The following is a 24,619-nucleotide window of genomic DNA, read 5'->3' as shown; positions in this document are numbered from 1 at the left end:
AGAGAGCTCTCAACATGCAACGACATAAAACTGGTAGTTTAAATACTGCTTTTCTAGGAGAATTCAACATTTCCCACCAACCAGTAAATGCAGATAAGATGCATGCTCTGCTATGAGCAACACCTTGTTTCCCATGCAATTATAAAAATAAAGAAATCTTTATGTTCAATTCTCACTTTCCTTCTTTTACCTAAGTAAGAATTTCTTGAAAAGGCAAACACACAAGACAGGCAGTTGAAAATAAAGCATAATGTAAAAATGAAAGTCTATGCTTTCTTCCAATACTGTGTTGTCATCTCCACTTAGGGTTAGCCTGAGCCTACCACGAGCATCTAAAACCAGGTAGAACTGACCAGCTTTTTAAACTTTTAGATTCCTTCATGCATTGCTTTTCTGTAATACTTTCAGGAACCTAAATAACATTATTTTGCACCCTGGGAAAAAAAAAAATCCCTTCACTTGCACATGGAAATATTTTAATGACTTGCTTTCAGAATGCCTCTGAGCAAGGTAAGGGAGTTATTCCATTGACTATTAGAACATTTATTCAGCACCACAGTATGTTAATACTCTTTGCCAAATAAGGCCGTGTAGGTATTATAAACTATCAGAATTTTCTGGAAACTCATCTTACAGTATTTAAAAATCACACCTCAGTAGTACATTTAAATGCAAAACATTTGCACATGTTCCTAATGGAGAATCTCTCATATCTTAGGGCAAGATACCACAAGAACCTTGAAAAACCTAAAAACTGGAAACTTTTTTTCCTTTTTTCTTTATAACATAACGAAGTATTAATGCTGCTTCATTGAGTTCAGGTTTACTTTCTCACAGAATGGAATTTTCCCCTTTGTAGAAATAAAAGTATTTCCAAAGAAAAGATAATTTCAAGCACATAAACACAACATTAAACATCCTAACAATTAAGGACTTTCTTGTTTGCTTAGGTTGTTTAATGTCACCAGATATTACCTCCCATTTATTTCCAGTTGATGGAAGCTATATTTAACTTGCATAAACATTTTGCATAAACTTTTACAAGCTATATGCAGTATTCAGTTCTTAATCATAGCATTTATTCACAGTTGGTATATTCTTGTCTTTTGACAAAACTCAATTACACAACTGTGTCAGTTCTTAGGACAAGACCTAAAATAGACTGAAACACATATCCTGCTCCCCTCTCTGCCCACACCTTCACTTTATGTTCTACGGCACAAATTTTGATCAAAACCCATAACTAGTTGTTCAGCAGGAATGGAACTTTTCATCGCCTTGAACAGACGTGTACACACGAATTTTCCAGCACAGTAACACCTCGTCTGCATCCTGGAACAGGAGCTGAGAAAAAAAAAATGCTCTTTGCCTCAAATCTGCAGAAGCCTCCTGATATACACTGTGATGAAAAGAAAGAAAGAAAGAGAGAGAGAGAGAGAGAAAGAAAGAAAGAAAGAAAGAAAGAAAAGAGAGAGAAAAAAAGAAAGAAAGACAAGAGAGAGAAAGAAAGAAAGAAAGAAAAGAAAGAAAAGAGAGAGAAAGAAAGAAAAGAAAGAAAAGAGAGAGAAAGAAAAGAAAAGAGGGGCAGGGAATTCATTATTTTAAAAGACTTAGCTATAAATTACACTTTTTCCTCACTCATAATATTTACTTCCCTCCCATAAGATCACATACATAAAAAGACCAAAGTTAGAAAACAAAACACAGTATCAGATAGCAGAAGAGTACAGTTACAGAGACAGAAGTCATTTCAGTCACAAAAGAGACTGACATTGACCAATGTGACTAGATAACATCATTTACTGATTTATGTGAAATAACAGTGGTACTGCAGTTCAACTTTTGGTGGACGAGAAAATATTAGAAAGCATCAATGACTGCTTTTCCTTCCTCAAACTACTACATCTAGGTGAGAAAAGAGAAAAAATTCCAAACCTTTAAGAGGGCAACTTGGCTTTCCTAACTTCCCCACTAAGAGAAAATAATTTTTAAAAGTACAAGAGAAATGCAAATATATTTGTCATCTAAGTCTTGAAAATAAAGCTATTCAGTTCTGCTTCTGCCATCACCATTAACAGATTTGATAAATACACAAACTCCTATTCAACACTTCAACATACCAGTTTAAGAAATAAAGTCATCATTATACAACATCATTTGGGAAACCGAGGCTGAGAAGCATTATCCGAAATTCCCTATAACCTCAAGACTTCCTGAATCTTAAATACTATCCAAACTTACTAATCACAAAGGCACATTCCCCTTATCTGTCAATCTTCGTAGTGGATTTCGTAAGTCACATTTCAACAATTTATTTCTATCTAAATATTTCTGCTTGTCCCAGTTTTTCCCATGACACTTCAAAATTGTCTATCACCCTTGCCAATTTCCCACTTTCTAAAATCATGCATGACAATGACACTCTCCTTAGAGTCTGTCAGCCAAACCCACAGTGATCACAGAGGGGAAAGATGACTTAAAAAAAAAAAAAAAATGTCAGTGAAAGGCCATCATCTTAGAAGCAAAGAACCCCAGCCTCCAGATAACACCGAAAAGAGTTATTTTTTTTTCCTCTTCAACCCGAACTATACATTTACATTAATTCTTCCAACTATACTCCTTACTCCTCCTGTCCTCCCTTTCCCATTTTTAATCCTTTCTGGTTTATAAAGATTCGCATCTGAACTTCCGCACAGTCAAAAAGACTGTGCTCCACTTTATCAGTGGATGCTCACAAAATGCAGTATGCAACATCAGAGAACTACTCCTCTGGAGTAGCCTCATGAAAAGACAGCTGAAGTGTTGAGGAGGGAGGGAAGGAAAGGAAAGGAAGTCACAGGCTTCCTGCTATTACAAGCCAAATTTAAAGGCTTTCTACATCACAAGGGGCTCTGTTGTTGGCAGTAATGCAAAGAGTAGAAAATTTGGTTGATATGGAGTCTTCGTTATGCTTAAAATTCAGCTCTTCCGGGTTAAAGATGAGGCACACTGGAAGAATACTGCGGGGAAGCCACACTCCCGTTACTTATGAAATTGCTGTAGGAAGATGTCAGTTGATAGCACAGACAACTGAAGCCATCCTGCAAGAGCTGGAAGTGGGCTAAGCCCTTCCAAAAACTCCATCCAGAAAAACCCGTGCTGTAGATCATGCCTTGCCTCTCCAGTATTCTACTCCACTTATCAATGCCACAGCGCTGTTACTTCCCACATGCCGCCTTCACAACAGGAACAAAAAAACAAATGTATTTGTCTCTAACTCTACTACAGATTATAAAAAGAAATTAAAATTACTGAAAAATTTTTAAACAGTCTTTACTGTAGTTAACTTGGCTAGAACTTTAACCACCTTCAAATTCACCTTAGCATTGTTAACTATTAAGCATATTAATTACCTGGAACACTTGATTCCATACAGTTCCTCAAATACTTAATTAGCTAAAGCGATCAAGGATTGGAGTCCCAGAGGAAATTCTTCTAGTTTTGTAGAACCTACATAGATTTCACCTTGTTAAATGCTACAACTCTACATGAGGCCAATTCACCTATATGCACATGACAACTGTCCCTTCATCTGTTTAGGGGCAGAATCCTAAAAACAAAACAAATAAAAAATCACCACACTCACTGAAGGAAGTTAGTACATTTAGCACTGTATATCCTGTTCAGTCACCAGAAATTACGAAGCGTATTTGAGTAACACTAAAGAAAACCTTTTGATTCCCTAGTTCGTAGCACAGTAGACACCTTTTGTAACAGGTATCCTCTCTCTGCTTCGAACATCAATTATCACAGGGCAACCAAATCAAAGGCAAACAAGTTTCAGACAGGACTTTAAACTGGATTTCTTTCAAGCCACATGAACAAGCCACAACAATAGAAATAATTCAAAACTACAGTTATGTACATGGACACTAACATTAAAAAATGTCTCTTCATCTCCAGCGTACAGTTTTCACAACCTCTCTGCTGTTCTTCATCACTTCAGCTGTGGTGTTGTATGCAAACAAGTTTATGTTCTAGAACGACTGATAAGAACATTAAGAGAAATAATGCTTTACTTTTCCTACTCTTCCAAAAAACTCTGAAACTCTTTTCCTACTTTTCCAAGAAACTCTTCCTACTCTTCCATGCTATCTCTCTCATTAGCTGAATCCCACATCATTTTTCCACAAGGTAAGTAGGACAGAAAGGGAACGAATCAGGCAAAAAGGATAGGGAAAGCACGACAACGTAGGGAGCGGTTAGTTACTTTGAAGAAAATACAAGTTACTTAAGGACCAACGTGTAACTTGCAAGAACTTCAAAACACTGAAAAACAGCCTTCTCCCCCATGTAAAGTGTATGTTATGATTTACTGATTATTTTTGGCAACAAAACCCTAAAACTACATGCATTATAACTTATTTCTTGTACATTTTATATACCACTTTTTAGTTTGACTTTTACGCACCTGAATGTTCCAACACATACCACCCACAAAAGAACACGCATGAAGGACTGACTGCAAGACAATATGCTATGAGGTGGACAACCTACGGCTCCTGAGCTGCGTGCAGCTCCCCAGCAATTCAAGTGTGGCTCCCACACTGGGGTATGCTATGTGATTGGCAGCAGGGCTGTGCTGGCATAGGGCTGCTAGGTAATCCAAATCCCTTGCTACGAGAAGGCAGAAGCCAGCAGAGGCTCCTGATGCCAAATTTGCCATGTTGCCCTGGAATTCAGCTGCATGCTCAGCTCAGCCCCAACCTACAACACAGAAGGGAGATACTCAAGGAACGCACTGCTGTTGCAAATCCCAGAGTGTGTACCAGTCCCTCCCCAGCTCTGCAGGCTCTGTATAATGAGTCTCTGGGCTCCCAGTTTCGCATAAATTTGGGTATGCAACTTGCAGAGTTGAGAAGGTTATCTACCCATGTAATACACCATTCTTTACACAGCAGCAGCATCTCTTTAAGAGCATCTGTACGCTTAGAAAACTTAGAACTATGTTGGTTAAATGGATTGATACTTTTAAAGGTGCCAGGGATCCTTGACTTCCACTTTCATGGGTTAACTTTTTACTTAGCACCTAATGTTGAGAGCTGCTACATCAAAGTCAACTTATGCAAATCTTTTTAAGTCACACAAGTCTTTTAAGAGGTCTTTAGTAACAAGAGCAGCCAAAATACGGAGACAACTCAGCAGTAACAGGATGCAGGTCTGGGCACTTATGAAAAGGAGTTGTCTTGGGTAAAGAAAATATTCCCTATAAAGAGAAGCTAAAAACATGTAGCACAGAATGTAATTTATTATTAATCAGTCTGAACTTTCTTCCAAAAGACTGTGTACCTTATCCTGAACTAGCATTTGGGGATTAGGAAGAAGTATTGTCCAGGCTCCTTGGCTAAACTTTTAGCTCAGACATTCTTACTAAGGAATTAACTACTGAAAGACTAGTGAAAGCTTAATCTTCCCAAAAAGGCATGATTCACAAAATAGATGATACTACTAGAAGCTAGAGGATGCCAATACAAAAATATTATGTTTGAAAACAAGACAGACAAAAGCAGTAATATAATCTAAAGAAATTAAACACAGAGGATAAGCTCTGAAATTCCAACACCTTAATGCAATTAGAATTAATTTAGCAGGTTTTGGTATACACACACATGCGCACACACAGACTCTTGCAAGCGTAAACTAACATGCAGAATAATCTCTTCCTACTCCCTAGCAAGGTTAGACGAGAAGTTAGCAAACACAAATCCTTCTCAGACAAAACAGTAGATTTCCATTTTCCTTATCCTAATGCCATTCCCCTCCTCACAACTATAAAATAATTGAATAGATTTTAAGCGTAAACAAGAAAAGCTTTTAGAAACATAATTTAACACAAACCTCTGGACAAACGAACACAACAGAAGAGAGAAGAAAATCTGACCCATTACCCCCAAAATTCATAGTACAGTCTCATTTTGTGAGGAGACAGAACAAAAGCCTTACTTGCTGTAAATAAAGAAAATTGCATTCATTTGGTACACTAACAGGAGGCATGTTTACAGCAGTATGAATCAATGTGCTACAGCAGAGGTAAATCAGTGTCAGCCATGTTGTGAAAGAAACTGCAGTTAAAAAAAAAAACAACCCAAAACTTAAGCCTTAATCAAATCAGCTATACTGAACCTTGATATAAATAATTTTATACTGTTAGCTCGTACTTATTATTGGTGCATGACTTCTTCAAGTTCATGTCTATTAATCTCATCTAAAAATACACATCCAAATTCTAGAGACCGTGGAACAGTAGCAAGAAGAAAATATACCAAGATATAAAACAACAGCAATGACTACTGTGCAGCACACAGACATTAGGTAGGTTGTAAAGTGAAAAAACAAATGCACTTACTCAGCATTAAATCCATTCACATGCAAGATCCTCATCTGTTTGACTATTGTGCTTTTACCGGATTCACCAGCACCTAGAAAATGAAAGTAAATCAATTTCAGAAGGAAGCATGAGTGATGAAGGGACACACTAGAATTTTTTCTTCAGGGTAAAATCAAGAAAGTTGGTTTCCTCAGTGCAAGAGTGAAAAGTGAAAGAAAAAGAAATAATTGCCACTGGAAACTTCAGTTGTAGCTAAAAATAAATGCCGAGCACAAGTCATGTGTCAGATCTGAATCTTGGATCATTTCACTGTCCATTTTTCCAGTGTCAACGTTAAAAGCAGATTGCAGGGTTTAGAAGGAAAAAGGACAACTTCAACATTTTATAGAGAACAAGATAGGAAATGTCAGAATCTGCTTCTCTTGTCACTACTTGATGGAGAGAAAGACTGACTGAAGTCCATACTAAACTGAAGCATTTTTGTTAGATCCTTAAAATATTTTAAGTTTGGCTGCAGTTATCATCACACAGTTAAAAGACTGTAACTTAAATCACAAGAAATAAAATACGTGGATACTCACATCTGAAAAAGGAAGGCATCCCCTTTAAGCCTCTACCCACAAAGCTACAGAAACCTCCTTCCCTAATTTGTGTCTCGTAAGCAACCTCCCACCCTCCCTACATGTTCCAAATCAATCACACACGCAATGAGACACAAAGACCACCTTTTGTGGCTGCATGCTCCAAAAAGCCGCCCCACAGCTCTCCTCCGATTCCCTTATATACCTGCAGTACAAAAAACCACTCCACTTTACTCCAGTTTCCATAAGTAGTTGTATGCTATTTCTGCTGTGCTGCACGGATGCCAGTGCACAGGGCAACCCATCTGCCTATAGTACCTGTTTTTCCATGCACGCTAAAAAGACTCGAACAGCAGCATTTAATTGAGCTGCTCCACGCCGCCAGATCGGTAGCTTTCTATATAAAGCAAATACATTTTCGCAAGAGTAGTATCATAACCTGGCAAAATTTAGAAAGATTGCCCTTCGCATCTCTTGGCTACTCATTTATTCCTCTCATTAGCCTATGTCTCAACAACAGAAAACGTCTGTCTGTGGCAGAATGGGTACAGAGGTACAGTTTGTATTTATAGGATGCCAGGTCTCTGCTAGCACACAGTAACAGCACAAGCCTCCATTTTGAGCCTCATGTTCAAAACTGTATTTTAGCAGTTATATTTCAAAGTTCATTTTCTGACAGATGCGTTCCCCTCTGCTTTCTCCCTTCCTTTCCTTTTCCCTCATGAATTCCTAATAGTCCTGCTCTTCTCTCCATAAAACCTGCTTGCACGTTTTGCCACCTTAATACCAGAGCCTTACTCCTTTTTCCTCTCCTTGCTCACTGATGTTCTGTAAGCATTGAGAGCAGTTTTTATCTACAACTCTTTATGCAAGCGCCATTTTTCCCCTAAACTACTATTTTATAACATACACACTCTGTCTGTGCAGGCATCTCTTATTGCATCATGCAATAAAGACAGGCAGCAAAACTAATCAAGAATGAGTAACTTAGGTTATGATATAGACTGGGTCCTCTTCACAACTAAGAATTATTCAAGAATAGCAGTATATGCTATAAGCATATTTCCATTCAGAATAATTAATAACAAAATTTCAGCTCTAACTCCAAATCACATCTTACAGGCATCAGGAGCCAAAATCTTTACTTTGCTTAGGCCAAGAATTGGGGGAGACAGTTGTTGCTTTTGCTATAAACACATACAGTTTGGTATTGACATATCCAGATTCTCTGGATCAGATACAACACCAGTGAACCAAAATGAAGTATTACATCTAAATTTCTGAATTGGTCTATGTCTATATTTGGCTACTCATTAAGGCCCTACTCTTACCAACAATTATGCATACATTTAACTTCACCACCAAGGAGAGTTCCATTAATTTCAGTCAGTTTGCTCATGGCAGAAGGGGCAAGCATGTGTACAGTGGTAGGGCCTACAAAGAGTAGTATAAATCCGTTAGGATACTTAGCAGCTCTTCTTTGTTGTTATTTGAATATAATGTGAAAATATTATGAATACTTCCAAAGTACTTGGTTTTTTTATTTCACATGTCTTATAAAGTAAACCTAACACAATAATAAGGACGTGACCTTTTTTATTTTTTACCAGTGAGTTTGTGTTATACTGTCCAAAATTCATGACAGCTACCGTTAGAAACTGCAACAGCTGAACTATCACTTTAAAACACGCACACAGATGACCTTTCAGCCATCGCTAAACACACCCAAATTTTAATTTACAAGTATCTAAACTATTTTTCAGCCACCAAAACTAAAGAAAACAGAAAGAAAATCCAGGCGAGCCCATCACGTTTCCGTTTTCTGAAATTCTGCCTCTGATGACAGTAACCCATCTGACGACAAATGGTTTCTATGTATCTATGTAATGTTCAGCCTGAAATCTGGAAGTTGAAGACATTCCACGAGAGCTGAAGTCCAAATTATCCTGTTAAAAGATTTCTGCTGGAGCCCTGGCAGACTCCTCAGTGCTGCAGGTGCTCCTGTAGTCCCAGTCACTCTCCATTTACATTACATCTCTCTCTTCAAATTAGTATTTGGAAAATTTTACCAGTAAGAGTACACTTCCAAATTTACAACCTTCAAAATTTTTTTTCCCCCCAATTACGGTTGTTTCACACCAGAACCGAGTCGGCTCACTGAGGCCTAGCCTCTGCTCCACGCTAAAACCCTGCATAACATGCATAAGTGGTCCCTCGGCATGACCAAAACAACTGAGATCTCGTAACTGTAGCTTATTTTAAAACACTACTTTAAAATACTCTGAAATAATGAGCCTGACAAACATTTTCTTGTTCTCTCTGGTAACGATTTTTGGACGGTCCCCTTCCTTGAAGCCATAACCTGCATTTCTAAACATATCTCCTGAAAAACATGACACAGGCAGGTAACCTAAATTACCCGCTAAAATAATACCCGAAACCAAGCTACAAACGTTCCTCTCCCTCCAAACGCGCGATACCTTAATTAATGGTGCGACAGAAGTAAGCCTAACGAGCCTGCCCAGGGACAGAGGACGTGCCCAAGACCCGCCGGGTCGCCCGCTCCCAGGCCGGCGCCGGCGCTGCTCCCCCCGCCACAGGCACGGAGCTCCCTCATCCCCAACGCCGGCCGCCGCGCTTCCCTCCGGGACCGACATCCTCCCTCCGTTTCCCCCAAGCGATTCCCCGACTTCCTCCCTTCCTCTTCCTCCTCTCCCCGGCCTGGCCGCACGTTCCTCGGCAACCCCTGCCTCAGCGCCCAGCGAGGGGAGCGCCCCGGGCCGGCCGAGCCCCGGCCGCCTCCCCCGCCCGGCCCCCGGCTCCTGCCAGGCCGCGGTGACCGGCCTTCCCCGCGGCAGCTGCTCCCCGCTCCGCACGCCCGGGGCAGGCCCGCGGCCCCTGTCAGCGCCCTGCCCTGTTTATCTCCCAGGTTCCCCCTCGGGCCCGACGCTCCCGCGCCCCTCGCCGGCGGCCGGCCCGGCATCCCCGGCCACCTCCTCACGCTCGGCCCCGAAGCCCGCTCCCCGCCCTGGCCGGCCTCCCCCCTCTGCCCCGGCGGCGGGGCGCTGCCCCCGCGGGCGGAGAGCGGCCCCGAGCCGCAGCCCCGTACCTGCAGGGCCTGCCCCCGGGGCCCCCCTCCCGCGGCGCCCCGGGTGGTGCCCGAGACCTCGCCGCCGCCGCCGCCAGGCCGAGCAGCCCAGCAGGCTCCTCCGGACCGCACCGGTCTCCTCAGCGCCCCCGGGCCCACCTCCCCGGGCGCTAGCGGATCTCCGCGGCCCCGGCGGGAGCGGGGCTGGCCGGCCGCCCCCCGGCCCCGCGGAACGGGTGGGCCCTGCAGCTCCGCTCCCCCCGGGCCCCACCTCTCCCTCGGGCCTCCCCGTGCCCGGGCAGGGGGCCGGTGCGCGGCCTCGCCGCACTCTCCCCTGCCCTCCCCCCGGCGGGGAGGGGACGGCCGCCGGCCCCCGGCCCGCTGCCCCGGCGCCGCGCTGCCCGCGGCCCCCTTACCCAGCAGGAGGAGCCGGTGCGTGGCCCTATAGACCTGCTTGTCCTTCTGCAGCTGCTTTTCGATCTTCTTGTTGGCCTCCCGCTGCGCCTTCTCCTCGTTGCGCTGATCCTCCGTCTTGCTGTTCCCTAAACAGCCCATCTTGGGGAGGGGGAGGCCGGGGACGCGGGGCGAGGGGACGGGAGGCGGCCGGGGCTGCCGGGGGGAGGGAGGGAGGGAGGCACTCTCCCGGGCTCCCTTCTTCTTCCTCCTCCTCCTCCTCCTCCTCCCCCCCTACTCGCTGCTGTGGCGGCCGCTGCCCAGAGCCAGAGACATGGAGAGAGCCGAGCCCGGAGCCAGCCAAGGGGGGGCCGATGGCGATGACTTTGCTGCTGCTCCGCCGGGCCTCCTCCCCGGCAGCTGCAGCTGCCTCTCCTCCCCCGCCCCCCCGCTCAGCCCCGCGCCGATCCCCTCAGCGCACCTTTCCCCGGAGGAGGGTGGCGGCAGGGCCCGATGCGGAGCGATCCGCGGGGATCTCCGCGCCGCCGGCTCCTCTAGAGGGAACAGAAATGCCCCCCCCCACGCCGCACGCACAGGAACAAATCCAGCTTCAGTGCCACCCCCAAAAAAATAATCCTCTTTAGATCCAAAGGCACGGGCTCCAGGCGCGGAAACCTCCCCAAATCCTCGGCGGGGAGGATCGGGAAACGTCTCTTCCTCGCCTCTCCCCCCGCGCCGACGGGCTGAAGCGCCGAGGGGGTCTCGCCAGCCCCGGCTCTCGGCGGAGGTCAGGTCCCCTTCCCTCGCCGGGCGCCGCAGCTCCTCGCCCTCAGGCCGCCGCGGGTCCTTCCTCCCTCACTGGGGCGGGGGGGGTCCTATCCAAGCCCCCCCCCCTTTTTTTTCTTTTTTTTTCTTTTTTTTTTTTTTTCCCCTCTCCTTGCTGCTGCGCTTTCACATTAGGTTTCCAGGCGGCTGAATCCTCTCGGCTTCTCCAGCGAACGGGGAGCGGGGGGAGAAGAAGAAGAAAAAAAAAAAAAAAAAAAAAGCCCTTTTGGTCTCTCTCCCCCCGAGCAAAACCTGTCCCTCACGGGAGGATTTTCCCCCGTCTTATTTTTCCTGCTCTCTCCCGCATTTCTTTTTTTTTTTTTTTTTTTTTTTTTTTTTTTTTCCTTCCCCCTATTGAGCTGCACCGAGGCGGCAGAGCGGCGGGGTGGGGCAAGCGGCCCACACTGAACCCTGGGAGCGGGGCCGCTCACATGACAGCCCGCGTCAGCCCGCGCCGCCGCCGGCGCCCTCTTCGAACCGGCCCCGCCGCTGCCGCCCCGCGCCGCCGCAGGCAGCCGGGCCCCGCGCCGCTCCGCGGGTGCTGCCGCGCAGGGAGTCCGGGGACGGCCCTGGAGTGCGGCGCCGTGCTGGAACTCGCGGCACCCCACGCCCTCGGACGGTCCGCGGGGCTACCGCAGTCGCTGTGATGGCGAGTGGTCTTCAGGAAGGGCTTTTCGGGATGAAAGCAGCCAAGAAAATATGTGCAGGGGTTGGGGGTTAAAGTCATAGAATTCTGAATAAGTTTCAGCGGAGTCGTGCCCCGGGGCACTTTATACTACACTTGAAAAATAATTATTGCAGAAGTTACTGTACTAAATACATAGTATGTAAGTATTTAGTAATATATATATTACTTTATATACTTACTAAGTATATAAAAAAACTTAGTAAGTATTATACTTAGTATTATACTACATTATTATAAGTATTATAATACTTAGTATTATACTACATACTATAAGTTTACTAAGTAGTTATTAACTAAGTTAATTAAGTAGTTAGTAGTTACTTAGTAGTTACTTAGTACCAAGTAGTTACTATGTAAGTAATGCATAATACTTTAGTATTAATGTAATACAATACTTCCTACTTAGTATTATACTACATTATTATAAGAAGTATTATAATACTCAGTATTATACTACATACTATAATGTAACTATAAATAAATACTTACTTATTTAGTATTTCTACGTTTTCTCAATTGATGAACTTTGAATATCCGCCTAGTGACCTATAGAACCATCCTGCAGGTGCTGATGTGCATGAAGTAATTTTTACCAATGCGGGTATTTCTGGGCAAATACACGTCCCGAGTGGTGGGCAGCTCCCTCACACACAGCGGGGTCCCCGGGGTGCTGGGGTCAGGCGAGCCCATGCAGTGCTCTCTTTGGGGCTGTGGCCACGGACCCAGGTGGGACAGAGGGAAACAAGCTACCAAATTATGCTGGGTGGACCAGGGGAGCACAACCTGATGCATGTAGTTGCTTCCACATACGATTTTGCCAGTTATCTAGCTCCATTCTATTTTCTAAAATATTTTTTGGAAACCTCATTATATAAATGACACAGTAGTTTTCACGCACAAGCTTATCAGCTACATCTGGAAAACAAAGATCTGATGCTTTGCTCTTCGTAAAACCTGGTTCCCTAAAATACACAGGTATTTTTTTCTCTACCCCCCTGAGATTAGTGAAAGGCCCTTTACTATACATAAATTATTTATCCTCATTTGCAAAATTCAATTATCTGTAATGCTATTCCCATGAACACACCTTCTTACATCATCCAGTTACTATATTTAGAACAACCTACAGTAAAATAATTATGTCGATAGAGCAAACAACTAGAAGGTCACAGTCGGTGTCATCAGGTACATCTGTTTAGTTGCCCTTGCTGAAAGAGGGGTGGACCTCAGGAGAAACAGGGAACACCACCACCAAATCTTGGTCTTTGAGGAGCTATTGGCACTTTCAGTCTGTTCTTAAATGCCGTGACTTTGGGGATACACAGAGCCTAAGAGCCTTGGAGTCAGTGGAGAGACTCTTACTGACTTCTCCAGCTGGTGTTTTAGGCCAAGGCAGTTTTAAAAGGTCTTAGAGAGACTTGGCTCAGCAATGCCCAGATTCATCTGAAGCAAAGATTATAGTAATTCCTTGTACCTTTTATAGGTCTTTTATTTATTTGTATTGTTTGCATGTAATATACATTATTCAAATATATTTTAATGGTGGCGTTTACAAGGCATAAAAGACTCAATAAAGCAGAATTCATACTGAAAATTATAAAACCTCATAGCTTTATTATGGTTGCAAGCATGAAGAGAACGCAGAAATGCCAGCATCTGTCACCTTACACAGCAGGGAAGATCTGCCCCAGCCTCCAGGCTTTGCTTCCCTCCAGGTCCCCAGCTGGGGGGGAAGGGAGCCTATCTCAGGCTCTGAACACGAAGGAATACACAAACAAGATAAAAATTATTGCTGGAGATACACAAAAGGCTAAAATCTTGGTGAACGGTGAGCAGTGTTAGCGTAGGGACAGGGGAGCAGTAAATATGCCGAAGCATCCGTGGACAAGGGAGCCCTTGCTGTGTAAATGCCCCTGTCCAGCAGCGCCCACCCATCCCTGTCCCCAACACCAACCGGGACGGGCTCTGCGAGTTAAACTCTAAGGGCCGTCAGCCACCGTGCTGGGGCACAGGAACTGCTGCCCTCCTGGCACATCTGCCCCGTGCCTCTGCTTCCTTAGGCTGAACAAAGCGTGAGGTAGTTGGAAAGGGAAAACACACTCGGCTAGTTCACAAAACTCCCAGTTACTTACAACAGAATTGAGAATTGGCTCCTTGTATTATTAATAACAAGTGTTGTTAAAGTGTGAAAGTGTCAAAAGCTACAGAAAACAAGAAGAAAACTCCCAAATTGTTAAACCTATCAGCAACTACAGACTTTTTTCGTCTTTCTGAAATACGACAGGACACAAGACATAAGGCACCAACCGTACTTCACAAACCCACCGAATTGCCATGATTTTTTCTAGTGCTGTCCTGATTAGGAGAGCATCATTTGAAAAGTGAGCATAGCAACACATTAGCTGTTCTCATTCTTTGGTATTTGTTTAAATAACATAATGCTGCTGATGTGCCTTTAGAGTAAATTGTGTTTCTTATTGGAACTATTTGCATTAGCTTCCATCTTGTAAAAATCCACGAACTTCCGTTTCAAGAGACTCCTGCGATGGCAAGTAAGTACAGGCAAAACCTGACCCCTAACTCACCGTAAAATTAAAGCTCCCTTCTGAAGAACCTGCAGCCTTAGGAACAAATAAATGCAAAGATGAAATAACTATATGTATGGGCATAGTGCCTCTGTGATAAAAGTCTAACTATTTGAGGCTTGAAAATACTCAAAAGAGGGTGTTAAAGGACACTGCTGCACCTTAAGCAGAAATATTTTCCAAAAATGCAAGGTAACATGAATGTGGAAGTGGCTGTAAGAGACATTAGAAGACTTGTGTCTATCGACTCAGTCCTGCACTATTTAAATTAATGGGAGATAAGAATTTACACACAGAAGATTGTGAGCATTGCACACTTACAGATTAAATTCAAATACATTGATATTCCTTCTGGGTCTGAGTATAACAGCCAACAGCCTCAGATTCTGTTGCCTTTTTTTTTTTCAGTCTAAAGTAAATGCAAAGTGTCTGAGACACCAACATGCATCTTAGCTTAGGGATTTCACGAAAAGAACAGGGGTTTGGCAGTGTGAAACAATATTCTGCTGTTTCACTTCTCAAACCAGAAAAGATCTCACAAGGAGAAGCAGCAGGATAATTGAAAGTGAATAATATTTCAATGGAACATTCATGGGGGACGTGTATAGGAAAGCTTCATGTATCTATAATCTATTTCAGTCCATTTGATAACTTTAGTTAATGGCTCTTTGTCCCATTGGCTTAACTTCTATTACATTCCAATGAAAATTATCAGAACTCTTAATTTTCTTTTTGGAAAGAGGAATTTCATTGCAATTCTTTTCTCCATTTTCTCTCCACAGCTTTTGCCCCCCAAACTACTGTGTGGTGTCTGAGATTCGTAGCAATAGCCTGATCCTGTAAATAAACATGTACTCTACTCAGTTGAGTAGTCCTATTGAAGTGCATAATTTATGTGGGCTTTACTCTTCCCAGCTAGGACAACTATATTAGCTTGATTTACAAATGGTTAAAAAGATTTAGATATAAAGTAGAAGTAGCCCATCAATAACAGTACAAGTGAGAGAGAACTTGTTGAAAAGTACGTGTCCCTTAAGCTTCCCCCACCCTATACACACAAACTTCTGTCCTTTTAAGATTTACATTAACACCTATCGGTATAATCACTCAAAAAGACCTCAAGAAAAATACTATCTTTTTCCTACTTTAATATATTTACTTTATATTTGCCAGACCATTGCATACATTTTTATGCATTTTCCTTGTGATAGTCTCCCTTATTGTGCATGAGGATATTCACACTTGTATAAGTAAGAGACAAGGAAATACTGTTGTAAAATTCACAAACATTAGCTGGACAATGTAGATGCAAGAGTTGTTTTTGGAGTTACTATTTTCTTAACAGGGTAGATTTTGAGCCTGTTGAAAAAATGCTTTTGAGACAGATACTTCATGTCGTTCCATCCTTTTCTCTTCCTAACTGAATGGATGAAACTTTCTGCTTACAATTCTGACGTTGCATCAGTTTTACTCTCAATCGATCAGAGTTAGGCTCCGAACTCACTCCAGTTACTCGTTGTTTTTACAGGCGATCACGAGACCCAGACCAGCATGTCCATCTTACACCACAGACGCCTTCCAAACCCTCCAGGTGACAAACACCCTTATTTCCTATTGCAAACCATTCCCGTTTGTCACAAGTTGAAGGTACTGAGCACTTTGGATGCCCCAGCCTCCGGAAAAAAGAAACGGTTCGTTAGTTTTCAGATGGGACAGTTGTACAGCTCCTGATGGGCGCACGCTGTCCACAGCGAACGTGACCTCATAAACTTTTGGCTGTGAACTGTGGGGGTGGAGTTGTGACCAAACCAATGCGCTCATTTGGAAGGGGAGATACAGACGACATCGCGCGTGAGCATCCCTTAGCAACCGGACTGAAACGGCCCTGCAGCTTTTGAGGAGGTTGTCAGCCTTCCTTGGCTCTGGAATAGCCTCTATTTCGGGTCACATCACGGCTGAGGAGACACAGCAGAGAAGACAAAATTTGTAGCTCAAAAAGTAAAAGCGATAGTGGTGATCTAACTGTACAATTTCCTTTGTTTCTGTTTATAGGAAATAGCCTATTTTCAGCAAGTCTTTTTCATGGAAGGATACAGAGCTCAATTAAACTGGGGAACACACGAAACAAATGTTCTTATAGCAACACCTTTATCTCCGATTTACTTTAGACTCCTTTCCACTTGAAAACCTAGACTGCAAACTTTGTAACATTACTCTCTATGATAGGATGAACCAAAAGAGAGATAGGCTTGCATGGGTGGAAAAAAAAAACCACAACAGAAAACCACTCTGATTTAAAGTTGTCGAGGAGTGGATCAGTGAACAACAAACTATGGGTCACTTCACTGCAAACCTGAAAATGCAGTTACAGCCAGGCATCTCAGTTCTCTCCTCTCCCTCGTCCTCACACCTGTGAGACTGTTCTGCTCCTCAGAGTTCGGGTCAGAGCTGCGAATCATGTCAAGGTGAACTCTCAAGGGGAAGATAGTTTAATCTTTTTTCACTGAGAATCTGCAACCCTGTAATTCCCCCACAGCTGAACATATGCTATTGTAGGATAATGTCTATACTTTGCTTTGTTTTAAAAAAATATAAAAATCTATGCATTCTTCTCCATGTTGTGATTCATTTGAAATTTATTATCTTTGTATATCTTTGTAAGAAATGAAGATTTTAGAGGTGCTTTTTTTTTCTTGCTAAGGTTTTCAAGGGATTTAAAGTACCGGGAAAAAATAAACAGTGAGTGAATTCATATCAGAAAGGTGCAGAAGAAGTTCCCCCTGTGCATAGCACCCTTGAGGATTAAAATCTTATGCAGAAATAAGAAGTAGCTGTGACTTTTTGTTACGGAGCCTACATTACCCAACGCTTTGTTTTGCTGTCCTACAAATTCACAGTGCCGTGGCTGAGCAGTTCGAACAGCCTTCCCTCTTTTAAAAGCAGGGATTACCTCTGGGACAGATTGACTCTTTCAGTTAAAGGACATTTTTTAATAGCACACACTGTATATTTTTGTGTATTGATACCTCTCTGGTTTGAAGTCTGTTAAAATTTTTAGCTTTAGAAATACAGAACTGTGAGCCTTCATCCTGAGCCATAGAAGTGACTGGTAGTTGAGTATCAAATCTAGCATTCTCAATGTATTTAATCCCCAGTAAATTTAGTCTTTTAGTTAGTTATATATAAGGATTAATTAAGGTTCTGATTTAGACTTAGATCAGTGTTTGTTTCATCTGCTTTGAACACTAAAAAGGCTCCCGTGGCCTCTTGCAATGACTCCGGTCTGCTGCTCATGCTCTCCTTAGATGGAGGCATCCTCCGTGAGCTATCGTCCTGCAAAATCCTTTGGACTCTTGGAAGAACGAAACTTGGTGATAAAAAGGGAGACGGTTTCAAAGTCTCCAAGTTACCCTTTGACCTGCTGAACAAGGAACCCTTGAGTAATCTCAAGCCTGTTTAAAGGAGAAACAAACAAATTAAAGCCAAACAATAATCTAAAAAGGAAAAACAAAGCAAACAGATTGGAATTGGAGCAAGAATCCAATGTGGGTTTTTTTTCAGCTGTTTCCTTTGTGGAGGGCCAGAACAAAAATCACTTTAAAAAGCACTAAAAGGTAAACAAGGTAGGAAATTAAGCCTTTATCAATCAAACCCAGGGAGGGCAAAGCAGTGTGATCAAGTAAAACAACAAGTTTGTCTGTCATATAGGAAAGAGTGAGCCGATCCGAATGCAATGAAATGAGCATTGTCAGGAAGAAATTAATGCACCACTAATGTATTCAATAAAGAACAAACACAAAACACTTAAGTACAGATACTCCAAAACAAACAGAATGAAAAGGAGATACTTCCCTCTCTGGCAAAGAAGAAGAATTTTTCCATACAGAAATTCTAAACTTGAGAGGGATTTTTGTTTTGTTTCTAAATAAAAACAAGCCCGAAGTCTACTAATAGAATTAAGCAAGACCTCCCTTTAAACCAAAGGAGAAAAAAACCCTTGCCTCCCTCCTTTCACTTTGAGGCTTTTCCTCAGAAACATTAAAAGAGACTTTAAGGAACTCAAGGAATTATGGAAATAACACACTGAGTAAGTGCTTTTCACCTAGTAGCTTTTCTTATTTTGTTGCAAGTCTTTTTCGTGATATTCCTTCTCACTACTCATGCATTCTGCACTGCACTTTATTAAAACAACCCTCTTATGTAACAGAAGTAGCAGCACATCCTAGCTCTCTGCATAACACATATGGAATGCCGATTACAAAAAAAAATTGGAACAAGTCTTTTCTGAGATTTAGTTTCAATATTTGTCAACATTCACTGCAGACCTACCCCTGACTGCAAACTTCTTTATCAAGAATTATTCTGCTTTAATCCTTGTTACGTTTGGGTCACAAAACTCACGGAGGCAGTAGTAGTAGAGGCTGTGTTTTCTAAATACCGGGTTATAGTTAGCTCCTGCAAAGCAGCACGAAACTCCCAAGCCTTTCTCCTGCCGAGGGGGTGAGCAGAGGAGGAGAGGCTCCTGGCTTCACCTCCCCAGCACACAAGGCAGCCCAGCAGCCCGGCACCGGCCGCGGTTCCCACCGGAGCAGGGTGGGAGCTGGGGCTGAGCGTAGCTTAGGCTCAGCCTGACCCAGCCTGCTCTCCAGCAGCACGGTGAGCTATCCCTCCGTGCTAATATTATTTATTACTGACACTGCATTCTCATTTTATGGCGCATAACAGGAAGGGGAATAAGAGGATTGTTAAAATAGTTCTTGCTAAGTTGTCACACAGGTTTTAATGTGCTGTAAACATTCCTCTCCTTCTTTCACATTTCTTCAAATAGAACGATGTTCAGGCTTTCACGGTCAAAATAACTTTACATTTTAGTGCCAGCAAACCACAATACTCTCAATACCAGGAGCCATTAGTAGAGACGATCTGCAAGGCAAACAGCACTGTGATTTTGCTCCTGTCTCTGCACTGCTAAAGGCCTGAAAGTGTTCCCTTTCAGAAAGGGTATTTTCTCCCATCTTTTTCTTTAGATGGAAGAACGTTAAGCCTAGATCCTAAAATTACATACAGACACAATTACAGAATAGGGGTCTTTTGTACCCTATTTTTCCTGGAAGAATCCAGCTGTCTGGCAAACTAACAGCATCATTACTTCTTAAGTGCCTTGATGTTAAATTAGAGTGCCCCACACAGCCTAGGGCAGTTGCAGAATTTAGACCCTTTCCCAGTGTTCCAAATAAGTCTTTCTGGTGGGGGGGGGTTTTGTGTGTCTTAGATTTTAGAAATGTATATAAAGCAACTGATTATCTCCAGGTCTTTAGGTGTGCAATGAAAGGTTTCCCTTGTTGCTCTATCTCAGACAAAGCCAGGAAAGACATCCATTGCCAGGGCTGCGGGAACCAGGCAGGAGTTGGGGTCTGGACCCAGCTCCAGCCCCAGGCTGGGTCAGAACCTCTCATCCAACACTGGGATTTTGCCTCTGCCATGTTAAAACCAGCAGAGGTGAAGGATTATCTCCTCCTATGGACCCAGCCCAGGGGGATGCCCGGGCCTGTTTGAACGCTCACAAAATGTCAGTGGAGAAGAGATGAGCGTGGAGATCAAACAGGGGAACAGGATCCAGGAGACCTGATCTACCGCAGATGGTTCGATCCAGCACAGCCACCGATCTGTGCGTGACCTTGGACGAGCCCCTTCCCCTTTCTGTGCCTCTTTTTCCAGCTATCTTTTATCTGCCTCTCTCATATAGGTTGTAAGCTGTTTACTTCCGACATGTCTGCACAGTATCGAGAACCAAGGGGCTCTGATCTCACTGGTGACCTTTAAGCCCTTCTGCTACACGTTTCATCATAAAATAATTATTCAAAAAGGAAGCGTTTTTTTTTAATAGTCTGTCTTCCTTTTCTTAACACCTCTTTAACTCTGACATTCTCAGCAACATTAGATGAAAAAACAGGCTCTGTTCAAAATCTCAACACTGTTTTTCTTAAATGAAAACGCTGAGAAAGCTCCTAGTATTGAGTCCTTCTCCCACAGGCCCTCCAGCAAAACCAGGGAAAGCTAGAATCAGCATGCTTGCTACCTTCAAAGTACCAGACAAAGATACTTTTTATTTTGAAAAGAGGAAAAAAAAAATGCCTGCACACTTCTCAATCTTTCTTTGTACACCATAAAGCACCAAACAGGGCAGAAACCCGGCGCTGTGTTCTTTTGCAGGTCACCTCCAGGTTTGCTTTATGCTCTCTGGTGTTAGAATAACGAATTTGTTTTTCCATCGCTCTGTGCATGCTCTCTTGTCTAAGAGTGACCTATTCGCTTCTGAAGCAATCGGCTTTTTACAGCTTAATCTACGCTATGTAAACAGAGAGCAAGCGGCGCGGCCGAGCCCCCGGTCCTCGGAGGCGAGGAGCACGCTCCACCCCTGGGACCCGAAGCAGCCTTGGAGCCGCTACCCGCCCGCCGGGTGTCAGCCCCGAGCGACGGAGCTCCCCGCAAGCCCGGCGCGAACGAAGACTGCAACGCTGCACCTGGAGAGCCCCCTCCCCTTTGCTCAGCGGCATCAGAGCTATGTCAGCAGAAGGGCTTCGATGGAAAGCCACCTTGCCCTCGGAGCGGCCAGGGATCCAGGGATGCTGCAAGGGGCAGGGGATCCAACGGCTTTTACCCCGCCGGCACCACCGCCGCCTCCTTCGAGCTGCGGCTCCTCTGCCCGCCCTTAAACAAGAAGAGTGGCCGGTAACCCGCCCTGCCCTCAGCCAGCAGCCCCGGGTGACGGCACGGGGACACCCGTGCCCCCCCGCCTGCCCTGTGCCGTGGGGCATTTGGAAGATGCCGAGTCCCTCCTGGCACCAGCAATCCCAGGCTGAAGGCAGGGCCCTCCTGCATTTCACACCCTATATATAAAATACAGAGCCGTACATTTATTCTGAAAAATTCTTTCTATGAATTGGTGTTACTGAGGGATATATATACTAACTCCATACATGTGAGAGTTAAGGAAGATTTGTCCAAGGAACTACTTCCAGAGGAAGTGCTGGGCAGCCACATTATTTGTTTTGTTTAAAATGATTTCAGGCTCGATAATGTCTCTTTATCAAAACTACACATGTGCTGAGCATGCACAGTGCTGTGTGTTGTGAGGCATACAGGAAAGGGTGGATTTAATTTATTTCTTTATTATGAATATCATGGTGCTGTAAGGAGAATCCTGGCCGACAGCATGAAATAAAGCCAAACTTTCAGAGGATATTTTGGGGCCTGAGGTTCCTGTGCTGCCTTTTCGAATTCAGTCTTAAATTCTGTATTCCAAATCCTCTGTTCTGTCTGGACCATCTCATGAATGGACATGTGTATTATTACAGAGCTGAGCAAGTACCTCACAACGTTTGCCATTAATATTAATTTGAAAGAAAAATGGAGTTTAAGCTTCCTGGTTTTGCTTTCCTTGAGTGAGGAAACTAGTGAGGGAGTTTATAAATTCACAGTTCTGGCAGGCAAAAGGGACCGAGGCAACTGTGACCCACCAAAAATAGTTCTCCATCAAAATGACAGCCCCATTTTATTTTGTGAACATCATCTTGGCTATAAGGTTTGTTTACATTTATTTGGTATCATACCCTCCATGGTGGATCAAAGCATTCACGTTGCTAGAGAGACTCTGTACCCAGCTGAACGACGATGGCCACAAAGCAGAAACAGAGCCACCATGATCTACCAGCACAGACCCTCTCCCAGCTTTCAGCTTAGAAATATGAAGAATTAATTCTTCTCCACCCTAAAAGCTGGCTTGGGGGGAAGAAAGGGGGCTAGAAAGAATGGACTTCAGACTCTCTACGAAAGGGACTGCATCAGCCCACGCTGGCCAAGCTAATCAGAGGGAAGGCATGAAGAGCTGATGGGCATAGGGATAGTGACCCAACCTAAGACACGTGAGCTACAAGACCAAACTGTGCAGTAAAGACTTGCAAGAATGCTATTTTTCAGTGATCTATATATCCTTAGTACTGTTTAAGAGTAAAGTTTAAAAGGCTAAGAAATTCCTTGCCTAAGGATGAATAAAGGAATTCCCATTACCAGAGAGGTGAAACTGAGATTATATTATGAAATTAAGAATGTGAAGCGCTGAAGCAGTGCTTTCACTGTCTAAGAAAATGGACTGCAGGATCTCACTGCCCCAAAGAGTGTCCTACAGGAGGTCTCTTTATAGAAGCATCAATGTGAAACATGTAAGCAGGAGCAAACGACTCAGGTGAGAGCTGGTAGAAGCACACGGATTCACTGGCTGGATCCAAACACTCCAAACTGGTCTGCATGCAGAGAAGATGATGGGGCAAGACATGACAGTAATAGTCTACCATGACTTGAGACCTCCTGCCCTAGTAACAATTATGTAATTGTTACAGTCTCTTAATACCTGAGCAAGAAACCTTTTTATTGCATCAAGTTCTCATGTCTAGACAGATATACATCATGAATGAATCACTACTGACTAGCTTTGAAGACCCGAGCTGAAGAGCGCTCCATGGTGTAAGCCACTATCTGGACACATCAATGCTTATGGAACAATTTTCTGGAGACAGTGCTTTCGGTACATTACCCTAGGGTATATTGGCTGTGAGAAACTCTGGTTTTCCAGTAGTATCCTTAAAGGACTATGAAAGAAAGCAATATAGGCTTAGCAAAGGAACCCCTTCATCATAGAGACCTAAGTCTTAAAAAAACCCCACTCCCCAAAAAAACCCCAATAAAAAAGCTAAAAAAACCACATAAGCAAGGAACAAATACATGGAAAAAAACCAAACAGGCTTGAATTTACCTCTTGGCATGATTATGCCATTTCTAGCAGCAATGAGTCTGCCTCTGCTCTCTCTAGAATGTTTTGCTTCTTTGTGAGAGAGTGTCTCTTCCCTAAATAATTTGAACCCCTCTTCTGCCCCTTTGCTTTAGTTTCAAGGTTCTTTGTTTTGTTCCTTTCCCAAACTGCTAACCAGTTTCTCTGCAAAATGGTCATGGTCTTATGAAATTCTGTTCCTCTGTTATTCTGAATGATTCCCAGCTTTCTCATTTGTCCTCTTGGAGGTGCTCCTCTCCTGGGCAAGGACATAGGGCATCTCCAACACCGGCCTATACTTTAATTCAGCACAGACATTACAGCACCGGGCGAAGGATTTGGTGAAGGTTAAGGTGTTCTCAAAAATTGTGTTCTCAAAACCACAGTTTGACTCACATATGCCCCCAAACAATCATACATTAGCAATTATAATGATCTTTAATTAAAAAAAGAAATATGTTGCTGTTCTTACAGATAAGGATCTATAGAAATACTTGTATAGGTGCCATGAAAGTCTATTTTTCAAACTACATTTCAGTGAGGGAATATTTAACTGCCTTACCTACATTACTTGAATCCTACTCTAAAATGAACCTCTTTGAAGTTTTCTTATTAAAAAAGCTTTAAAAATTAAGCAATTTGAATTATTTTTCTATGAACCATATAATCTTCTTAAGTACTAAAAAGTTAACTTCAGCTCAAGTCATTCCACTTGGAAAAAGGTGATGAAAAAAGCAGTAGATTCATGCATCTTGCCCTACATTTTCTCTAACTGTAACATCTAACCCCTTATTGTTATAATTTTTCATGGTACAGCTTTCTAAGTGTTTATAGCCAACAGACTTTGGCTTTTATACTGGAAAGTCTGTTATATAAATGTCACTCTCATTTATATCCTCAGTTATAACAAAATCATTAATGCAGCTAATTCCTAAGAAACCTTGTATTTTAGCAACTTGTCCTCACTCCGGTACTGCATAATGTAAACATGTCTAATGCAGAGCATAATAAAATTATACCTTGGAGATGTTACATTTTTTAAACCAGGGGTAGAAGCTAAATTTGCACACTGTTCTTGATATGAACATCAGTTGTCAGAGTGTTACATTTTATTTCCAGAGAGCCACGATCACCTAACTACATTTTGTAGCTCCACACAAATTATTTTGTAGAGCACAGTTATCAAATGTTTGGTACAGACAGACTGAAGAAATGACGCTGGGCTACGGCTTGGATCCTGAGGTCCCATAAGACGAGAATCTGGG

The 24,619-nt window shown here is 43.2% G+C and overlaps 1 protein-coding gene across 3 annotated transcripts in view; it reads right to left on the bottom strand.

The window, feature by feature from the left end:
• The window catches only part of GNAS (GNAS complex locus), a 162,365-nt gene that overhangs the window by 92,071 nt on the left and 45,675 nt on the right, over positions 1-24,619 (bottom strand). Inside the window, exons 1-2 of one of the 3 annotated variants that reach the window (XM_075516756.1) lie at positions 10,453-10,904; positions 6,386-6,458 (exon numbers count right to left, since the gene is read on the bottom strand). In XM_075516756.1, the coding sequence (XP_075372871.1) occupies positions 6,386-6,458; positions 10,453-10,591 (212 nt within the window). In that variant the 5' untranslated portion in view covers positions 10,592-10,904. Of the gene's footprint in view, positions 1-6,385; positions 6,459-10,195; positions 10,287-10,452; positions 10,905-24,619 lie in introns of those variants that run through there. The other 2 variants (XM_075516757.1, XM_075516755.1) reach the window with 2 other exon arrangements.

Source organism: Mycteria americana, chromosome 14, assembly GCF_035582795.1.
Source record: "Mycteria americana isolate JAX WOST 10 ecotype Jacksonville Zoo and Gardens chromosome 14, USCA_MyAme_1.0, whole genome shotgun sequence".
NCBI lineage: Eukaryota > Metazoa > Chordata > Aves > Ciconiiformes > Ciconiidae > Mycteria > Mycteria americana.
The sequence above is the reverse complement of the archived record's forward strand: the minus strand, read 5'-3'. Positions and strand labels throughout refer to the sequence as shown.